The following is a 10,000-nucleotide window of genomic DNA, read 5'->3' as shown; positions in this document are numbered from 1 at the left end:
GTATCGAGGTTGGCCCGAATTTCTCTTTTTTTCCACATTCCTTGTAAAAAAACGTATCTCATATATATATATATATATATATATATATATATATATATATATATATATATATATATATGTATATATATATAACGACGGCATATAAGGCTGCGATAACATGGAACACTGCGGTAGCCCAGCTAATGGAAGCATTCATGAGATCGAGAAGCTGGACAGTGTAAATTCACTTATCCTCCACAGACTATATATATATATATATATATATATATATATATATATATATATATATATATATATATATATATATATATATATAAGAAAAAGAAAAAAGGAAAGGGTGACAATCGAAGCAAGCAAACTACTAAGCAACATGATGTTAGGCAAGGCTATGTTGAATAAACAATGTAAGTAAACAGAGCTAAATTGCGTTAATGCTTGATTGAGAGAGTAACTTACAGAAGGCAATGGGCCTCTATACAATGGAGAGGGTAAATGCAGTTCGAATTCATCAATTTATAAAGAAACCATTTATAATGATGTGTTAATTTTGAGATGGTGACTGATGTCCTCATGCAGTCATTTTATTAAGTGCATTATCTTAATTTCCGTATAAATGATTTACAGACAGTAATTCCTTATGTTTAATTTTATCTGGGAGATAAATCATACACTGATTATATAAAATAACTTTGCATTTCAAAATTAGGAAATACTGTGAATATAACATTTATTTATGATGTTACATTTTTTTATGTTACATTTCTCAGTAATAGTTTCCTAGTCCTCATTCCTCGTGATTTTACTTTGGAAAGATAATATAACTTAGTAACAACGGTTTGTCTTGCAGTTATAAAAAAAATACGTCAATTATTACAATTATACTACATACGAGCAATTGTAAATATAATATTGAAGTTTTCCATAACTGTCCAACGATGCAACTGTCATACAAAACCACAAAATACTGATAAATGTGTATTTCGCTTGTCATAAGTTAACTAGTTTCTACACACACACACACACACTTACACTTACACTTACACACACACACACACTTACACACACACACACACACTTACACTTACACACACACACACACACTTACACTTACACATACACACACACACACACACAACATGTGTGTATTCATAAAAAGCGCACACAAGTTTACGTGTAGGCGTATAGTGCACCAGATTACGTAATAAGCTCAGATTAATGTAGATTGGGAATCCCAGTCTTAATTTATTGTCCTTGAGAGGAGGCGCTCTGTGCGTTTCTCATATTTACGGTTTGTCCGTTTATGGTGATTCGCGTTTTGTTGCAAGTTCAAGTGAATGATTAAGCAGATTTGTCTACGGAGGAACATCAGAGGTTCCGCGTTTCAGCTGCTATGTCATGTTGAATTTTACCTTGAAATCCATCCCGCCCTCACTCCCTCAACACCCACCCACCCACCCGCTCCGGCCTCATTTCCACCTCACCCACCCGTTCCGCCCTCATCCCCACCCATCCGCTCCGCCCTCATCCCTCCCACCCACTCACTCCGCCCTCATCCCTCCCCACTCACCCGTTCCGCCCTCATCCTCTCCCCACCCACCCACTCGCTCCGCCCTCATCCCTCCCCACCCACTCGCTCCGCCCTCATCCCTCCCCACCCACCCGCTCCGTCCTCATCCCTCCCCACCCACTCACTCCGCCTTCATCCCTCCCCACCCACTCGCTCCGCCCTCATCCCTCCCCACCCACTCGCTCCGCCCTCATCCCTCCCCACCCACCCGCTCCGCCCTCATCCCTCCCCACCCACCCGCTCCGCCCTCATCCCTCCCCACCCACCCGCTCCGCCCTCATACCTCCCCACCCACCCGCTCCGCCCTCATCCCTCCCCACCCACCCGCTCCGCCCTCATCCCTCCCCACCCACCCGCTCCGCCCTCATCCCTACCCACCCACCCGCTCCGCCCTCATCCCTCCCCCCCCACTCACTTCGCCCTCATCCCTCTCCACCCACCCGCTACGCCCTCATCCCTCCCCACCCACTCGCTCCGCCCTCCCCACCCGCTTCTCCCTCATCCCCACCCACCCACTCCGCCCTCATCCTCTCCCCACCCACCCACCCGTTCCATCCTCATCTCCACCCACTCACTCCGCCCTCATTCACTCCCCACCCACCCGCTCTGCCCTCAACCCCACCCACCCACTCGCTCCACACTCATCCCCACCCAACCCATCCGCCCCATCCACTCACCCGCTCCGCCCTTACCCCCACCCACCCACCCGCTCCGCACTCTTCCTCTCCCCACCCATCCGCTCCGCCCTCATCTTCACACACGCCCACCCACCCGCTACGCCCTCATCCCCGCCCAACCACCCGCTCCGCCCTCATCTGCACCCCACCCACCCACCCGCTCCGCCCTCATCTTCACTCCCGCCCACCCATCCACCCACCCGCTTCGCCCTCATCCGCACCCCACCCACCCACCCGCTACGCCCTCATCCCCGCCCACCCACCCGCTCCGCCCTCATCTTGAAACCCGCCCACCCACCCGCTCCGCCCTCATCCGCACCCTACCCACCCACCCACTCCGCCCTCAACCCCACCCACCCACTCGCTCCGCCCTCATCTTCACCTCACCCACCCATCTTGAAACCCGCCCACCCACCCATCCGCTGCGCCCTCATGTTCACACCCGCCCTCATTCCCATCCGCTCCGCCCTCATCCCCACCCACCCGCTCCGCCCTCATCCGCATCCCTTGAAATCCTTGGGAATCTCCAGCGGAGGCTCAGTTGTTATTCAGACTGGCGAGGACCCACTGGCGCGCTGTCGTTCGAGGGGAAAGACGAGCAAGGCAGGCACCGAACTGGCTTACCTCCTGTGACATCTATTATGGCTTCTGACATTCACTCCTTCCGCTGCAATACCTAATGAGCTTCATTGGCAGGATGAGCATGCGGTTCCTGTTGGCGTCTGCTGTGCTGCTGTGGCTGAGCGCAGCAGCAGCAGCCGCCGCCGCGGAGGGGGAAACGGTCCAGGTCCAACTGCAGCAGGGGGCCATCGAGGGCAGCAGGTCTGAGGCCCTGGGAGGGAGGCCCTTCTACAGCTTCAAGACCATTCCCTACGCCGAGCCCCCCGTCGGGAAGCTGAGGTTCGAGGTAAGCGCCGCAGGAGACGCGAGGTGCGCGGCGGGGACAGGAACAGGCTAGTTGTGCGCCGACCTCGCGCTCCTGTACCCGACGAGTCGGTGGACTTGTGTTATGAATCCGACTTTCCACGAATCACACGTCGTGTTCAGTCCGTTAGGCTTAGCGTGCTTGGCTGAAGAGGGCTTGGAATTGTGTTCACCGGATGTGCCGTTGCTGGTTGTCTTGTATAGACAGTGGAAACGTGGAAACGTAGCTTGGGTTTCCTTTGGTGACACTCTTCCCCATGCAGTGTTGCCAACTACTTTGCTTTACCCTATTTCCGGGAATAGGCATATGTTCAATTAGTTTTTTTTCCTACCTTCCTACGCATTATTTTAGCAATTCTGCATCGAAAAATTTAATTATATTTTTGTATAATTCATATATCAAAGTGATAACAAATCTGTATAAAAATAAGAAAAGTCAGATCCATCCACCAAGCAACTCGGGAAATTCACCCGTTTGGATGTCGAGGTATCGTAATCTGAATTTATTTATTTCATTGAATATTTACAGATTACTAGTAAATTCAAATGTGAGTTTAGTTCTTTGTTTCTTTTTTATACGCATTATGAGAATAAATATCAGGTAATATTAAAATCAAATAGTTTATTCTGTACAGATCTGGACACATCATTAGCGGTAACATTTCCCAAAACAAGTAAAACTGCTTCTCATGTATCGTATCTTGCTCACAAAAGATTTTTTTTTATAATAGATTTGAAAGCTTTAATACACCGAAAGCAAAAATCTTAATGGTCAAGTATCAAGTATTGCCTATGCAACCACATTAATCCTTTTCCATGTTATTGCATTACATTTCCGTGTGTAGTTGTTTATATATCACTCCAGCCGAATGTCTTAACCTTGTCATCACGATCCCTATTGTAAAGAAGGTGTCAGACCGCCGGAAATGACGGCTAATGTTATCTTCCCAAGGTCAGGTGTGTCTTTGTGTGTTTGATGAGTTCCAAATATTTTAGATCTGAGATTCGCCCTCTCTCTCTTCCTCTCTCTTCCTTCCCCTTCCACCTCCTCCTACACGTCAAAATTCTCCTCTTCCTTTCTTCCTCGCTCTTCCCTTCTTTCTTCCCTTCCTCCCTCCCTCTCCCTTCCTTTCTTCCTTCCAATATTCTTCCTTCCCTCCCTCCTTCCTCTCTCTCTCTCTCCATTCTTCCTTTGTCTCTCCCTCCTTTCTTCCTTCTTCTCTCCCTCCTTTCTTCCTCCCTCCTCCTCCTTTTCCTTCTTCTTTTTCTCCTCCCCCACCTTCACCTCCTCCTGCTCCTCCTCCTTCTCCTCCTCCTCCTCCTCCTCCTCCTCCTCCTCCTCCTCCTCCTACCCCTTCCTCCAACTCTTCCTTCCTTCCTCCACATCCTCCACCTGCTAATCTTCCTACTTTCTTCCACCACCTCCTCACTCCCTCCCTCTTCTTTCACCCCCGCTTTCCTCCATCTCTCGTCCACCTTATCTCCCTCTTTCTCTCTTCCTCTCTCTCTGTATCCCATCCCTTCATCCCTCTCTCTCTTCCTTCCTTCCTTCCTCCTGATCCTGCTGCTGCTGCTCCTGCTCCTCCTCCTCCTCCTCCTCCTTCCTCCAACTCTTCCTTCGTTCCTCCACTTCCTCCTCTGCTAATCTTCCTACCTTCTTCCACCACCTCCTCACTCCCTCCCTCTCCTTCCATCCCACCCCCTTTCCTCCATCTCTCGTCTACCCTATCTCCCTCTTCCTCTCTCTCTGTATCCCATCCTTCCATCCCTCTCTCGTCAACCCTCTCTCTCCCTCTTCCTTCCTCTCTCTCTTCCTCTCTCTCTCCCTCTCTCTCTCTCTCTCTCTCTCTCTCTCTCTCTCTCTCTCTCTCTCTCTCTCTCTCTCTTCCTCTCTTCCACTTCCTCTCCCGCCTTTCTCTTTCCTCCCTCCCTCATCTTCTTTCCCTTCCCTCTTCCCCTCCCTCCCTACTCCTTCCTCCTTCCTCTCCCCGCTATCTATGGCGACCACACCCCTTTTTGTTACCCCCAACCCCTTTCCTCCCGCAGGACCCCGTGGCAGCCGGGGCGTGGGAGGGCGTGAGGAACGGCTCTCTCCCCCCGCCCGCGTGCCCGCAGCCGCTGCCGACGGCGGAGACGCAGAAGGAGGACTGCCTTTACCTCAACGTCTATACTCCTCGGGTGAGTTGGTCTCGGGAAGGAGCCTCGCAGGTCTGCTGCTGCTGTTGCATCTGATTGTTGATTGCTGACTTAGTATTCACTTATTGCAAGGGTGTTTGATTAAGTCTGGAATGATTAAATTAATTATTGTTGTTGCAAGTGTTATGAGTGGATGTCGTAATGATGAGAATGATTGTAAACGAAGCGTTATATTGTTACGAGTTCTTTCCTTGAAACAAACTATATGCATCTTTAGGATTGTCATTATTCTGTGTTCACTTCAGATCTAACAACGACTTTGTTTTGCTGCCTTCTGTGGTCTCCTTGGGATTAATAAAGACCTTGTTTTTGTAGATTGCAGCGATCTCCTAAGGGCTAACAAAAAGGACCTTATTTTGCAGCCTTCTGTGGTCTTAGGACTAACAATGACCTTGTTTTGCTGTCTTCTGTGGTCTCCTTGGGACTAATATAGACCTTGTTTTGTTACCTTCAGCGATCTCCTGAAGGCTAACAAAAAGGATTTTATTTTGCTGCCTTCTGCGGTGTCCTCAGGACTAACAGTAACCTTGTTTTGCTGTCTTCTGTGGTCTCCTTGGGACTAATAAAGACCTCGTTTTGTAGCCTTTAGCGATCTCCTGAGGGCTAACAAAAACGACCTCATTTTGTAGCCTTCTGTGCTCTCCTCAGGACTAACAACGACCTTGATTTTCAGCCGTTCAAGTCCAACCTTCCCGTCATGGTGTGGTTCCTTCCGGGCGCTTTCATCTATGGCTCCATGGGGCTTTATCGACCAGAGTACTTACTTAGGAACGACGTGATTCTCGTCGTTGTTCAGGCACGTCTCGGCATCCTGGGTGTGTATATCTTTTCATATCTTTATTAACTTTTTAAGTGATTTACTTGTTCAGGTTTTTGTTTCTTTTATTAAAGTCCATAGTAAATTGAATTGACAGAAAAATGTACATGGGCTCGTCACTGGGTGTGGCTTTGATTAATACATAATTAAGATTTTTTTTTTTTTTTATCTCATTAATTATTTTCGAGATTTTTTTTTCTTTTGCTTTATTTAATTTTCTTTACTTTTATTTCATTCAAGAAGTCTATTTTTCCAAGTATAATACTGCTGTAGAGAGTAATTTAAGCCTCGGAACATGTTTATGCCTAAACGCGATCAACGTTGACACCCCCAGTATCATTAACTCTAATTCCTCATCAACTTCAAAGGAAAGAAGCATTTCGAAAAGATTATTGGCACACGCGGGATGGACAATGAAGTACCTCTCTGCAAGAAGAGGTTCCAGCTCCGTCCAGACTAAAATCACAAGCCTCAGAAGGTGCGGGACCTATGGGAAACAATTTTGGTGGGCTCAGGTTCCCAGCCAATTTGCACCATGGTCTGTAGAATCATAGAAATGTTGATAAAGTCTATCATAGACTGTATATAATTAATATAATAGAAAACAATCAGAATGTGTGCTTGTAAATGCAAGCGAGTTAATAGATAACACATTATCACATTGGCTTAAGGCTGTCCCTGATCACAAATCCTACTATAAGTCCTACTATAAGTCTGAAAGAGAAGATTTCAGGATGGAAGCAGGTTGTCGAAATTAATTGCAAGGAAAAGACTTAAGGGCCGGTGACCTGATCCAAGAATAAACAAAACCCTGATACTATGACCAGATCTTCAGTGTAACATGCTGTTTATATAGTATGGATTCCCAACATGGGGCCCATGGGATGATTTTTGGTTAGGCATTCCAGCTTCCACCCTTTTCTCCATGAAGAAAGGGAAATTGTAATATGTCTTCGATACATACTTATACAAAAACAAGTTAAAGAATTACTTGTCTTTTGAGGTTTCTATACCATGCATGTTATATAAGCCTATATTTAAAGATAGCAGGACAATGTAATACAGTGTTTGTGTGTGTGCATGCATACGTGTTTGCATGTAAGATCTATACAACTCAAGACCAACAAAAATCTATATACTTTAATATTTTATAAAGTTCATCAGGTATCTTCCATATTCTAATATTGATTTTGATATTTGCGACACTTCAAATCACGTTTTTTTTTTCTTTTTTTTTACATTACAATACCGTTCGAATTGTTTAGTAGTTGATTCTTCTGTTCCAGTAGACGATTAAGTAAGTTGAGAAAACTAAGCTCTAATTTACTCTGATTTTCCGATTACGATGATAAGGAAAGTGAATTTCCGGTGCAGACCACACAGTCATCGAAGCACTGTTCGTAGCAGCATAGTGCAAGATGAACGACAAAGAATAGTCAGAGAATAGATAGGGGCTGCTTCGAGACTCGCACCTCGTTGATTTAGGAAATTTTGCTCTTGCATTTGCAGGATTCCTTTCGACCGAGGACTCTGAACTCCCGGGCAACCTGGGGCTGAAGGACCAGACATTGGCTCTCCAGTGGGTGCAGAGCAACATCCATGACCTCGGCGGCGACCCAGACAAGGTCACCATCTTCGGACAGAATTCGGGGAGCGTCTCTGTGCACTACCACATTTTGTCTCCGATGTCCAAAGGTAAAATCAGAGTTTATATTTAAGACATAGAGAGTTAGATATATGTAGAAATTAATTAATAGTAGACTAAATGCATTGACAGAATTGATTATTTCCCACTGCAAATAATTTGCTTCATTCCATTGAGATCAAGGAATGCGATATGAACTTAGTTCTTGATAAGCTGGATTATCGAGATTGTATTAACTTGGCTTTCATTTAATCTCTTGAGGATGGCTTAAGCATTTCAACTCATGATTGCATGACACTCCTGTAGGTCTCTTCAAGCGAGCCATCATGCAGTCGGGGTCGGCCCTGTGCTCCTGGGCGATTCGGGAAGACCATAGGATGATGGCCAATCATATCGGTCGTTGGCTGGGCTGTCCAGTGATGAAGTCCACGGAACTTGTTAACTGTCTGAAGAAGGTCCCCGTTGAGCAACTGATCGCCGTGTTGAACAATCTGGTAAGTTTTGAATGGGTGAAAGATGATCATTTTCCCATTATATATACACATATATTTATATTTATGAATACATATTAAAATTCCGGGCACTTAAGCTCCAGAAGTTCCCAATGGTAAATCCAAACAGAAAAAACAAACAAATCAAACATAAACTAAAGACCAGTTTTCCACCACCCCAAGCCCTCCCCGTATATAATGGTTCCCCGCGTAGACGGCGAGTTCCTCCCCGCCCACCCCGCCACGCTGGTCAGGGAAGGCCGCTACAACCGCGTCGACATCATCTCCGGCAAGACAAGGGACGAAGGCAGCTTGCTCGTTCGAAGTAAGAGGTTCAACTAATCATCTCTGCCAGGAATGTTACTCCAGACATTCGCACAAAGTTATTGTATTCAAATTACAAGTGTCATATCTCGACATGTTGTGAAGCGTTATTTCTATTCAGAATCTGACCATTCCTTTTTTTTTTTCAGCGTTCTTGCAGGATGGTATGATGGCTCACATGACAGAAAACAGCACGGTCCTCCCCTATGTTATGGGATTTAATTCTTGGGATGACAATATCATATTCCTCGGGCGCCTTGTCTACTACAAGTACATGGGTCCCGTCGACTTCGATTTGAGCAAGGTCGATGATATGGTCAAGGTAAGACTTCTTAGCCGGGGAACAGTAGACCGACCGCGGGGTTATAGGGTAATTTTTTATTTTATTTATTTTCAGAATCCTTGAAAACAGTATCAGTGATGTCTATTTAAATTTTACCAGCTTGGTTTTACAGACTTTGTCCTGTTTGTACATGAGGCTTGGAATGGTCCTGCCCTATTAGGGTGGACCCACAAGGGACTCATGACAGAGACAAGGCAAAGGAAAATGGCAAGGGAGACATAGGTAGTTTTTTTGCAACCAATGCCTTGATCTAATTCAAATATTATGCATCCATCCCAAGCTTCTTGGCGACTCGCTCTTCAATATCTGCAGCTTGGATGCAACGGAAAACCATGCAAGGGATGGCGCCTTCGGTAACCGGGTCTTTGCCTACGAGTTGCAACATCGTGGACAGTTCACCTTCACAGACCTATACATGGGACCCTCACCGGACTGGATCTTGCCTTGTAAGGACGTTTTATTATTATTATTGTTATTACTAATAATATTACTATTATTATTACTACTACTATCATGATTATTGTTGTTGATTTTACTAATGTTATTGTTGTTGATATTGATATTATATATTGTGGGGAAGTCTGATTCTAGGAATAAGTTCTATAGCAAATTGCTTCATGGTAAATGTATACCTTTTCGAAAGTCTTTTGCTGTTTGTGATAACCAACACCAAGACTTCATGCCACACAGATATCGGCCATTTAGACGATTTGCAGTACCTGTTCGACTTCGGTAAACTCAACATCAGCTTGAGCAAGCCAGAGGATTTCTTCGTGTCTCGGATCATGGTGGACCTCTGGACCAACTTTGCTGCCACTGGGTGAGGGTCTGGTCTCAATATAATTTCCTTAAAAGTGGACCACGTCAACCAGCCACTATTGATTGATGTGGTTATCCAATGGGAAAAAAAATCAAACGATATCGATATAATCACAGATGAGAAAATCATAAATATGTCGTAACTACATTCAATGCAATGAACCTTCTCCCCAGAAACCCAACGCCGGACATGTCAT

At 45.7% G+C, this 10,000-nt stretch overlaps 1 protein-coding gene across 3 annotated transcripts in view; it reads left to right on the top strand.

Moving 5' to 3' along the window:
- Positions 1-10,000, top strand: part of LOC122263178 (venom carboxylesterase-6) — a 16,054-nt gene that overhangs the window by 5,174 nt on the left and 880 nt on the right. Inside the window, exons 1-11 of one of the 3 annotated variants that reach the window (XM_043031535.2) lie at positions 2,795-2,847; positions 2,941-3,151; positions 5,215-5,346; positions 6,038-6,179; positions 7,691-7,876; positions 8,133-8,320; positions 8,501-8,642; positions 8,791-8,963; positions 9,265-9,430; positions 9,675-9,804; positions 9,978-10,000. The exon at positions 9,978-10,000 is cut by the window's right edge and continues 92 nt beyond it. In XM_043031535.2, the coding sequence (XP_042887469.2) occupies positions 2,942-3,151; positions 5,215-5,346; positions 6,038-6,179; positions 7,691-7,876; positions 8,133-8,320; positions 8,501-8,642; positions 8,791-8,963; positions 9,265-9,430; positions 9,675-9,804; positions 9,978-10,000 (1,492 nt within the window). In that variant the 5' untranslated portion in view covers positions 2,795-2,847; position 2,941. Of the gene's footprint in view, positions 1-2,794; positions 3,152-5,214; positions 5,347-6,037; positions 6,180-7,690; positions 7,877-8,132; positions 8,321-8,500; positions 8,643-8,790; positions 8,964-9,264; positions 9,431-9,674; positions 9,805-9,977 lie in introns of those variants that run through there. The other 2 variants (XM_086553683.1, XM_086553684.1) reach the window with 2 other exon arrangements.

This window comes from Penaeus japonicus, unplaced genomic scaffold, assembly GCF_977035675.1.
Source record: "Penaeus japonicus unplaced genomic scaffold, GWHDUDI00000001_assembly GWHDUDI00000028, whole genome shotgun sequence".
Taxonomy (NCBI): Eukaryota; Metazoa; Arthropoda; class Malacostraca; order Decapoda; family Penaeidae; genus Penaeus; species Penaeus japonicus.
The sequence above is the reverse complement of the archived record's forward strand: the minus strand, read 5'-3'. Positions and strand labels throughout refer to the sequence as shown.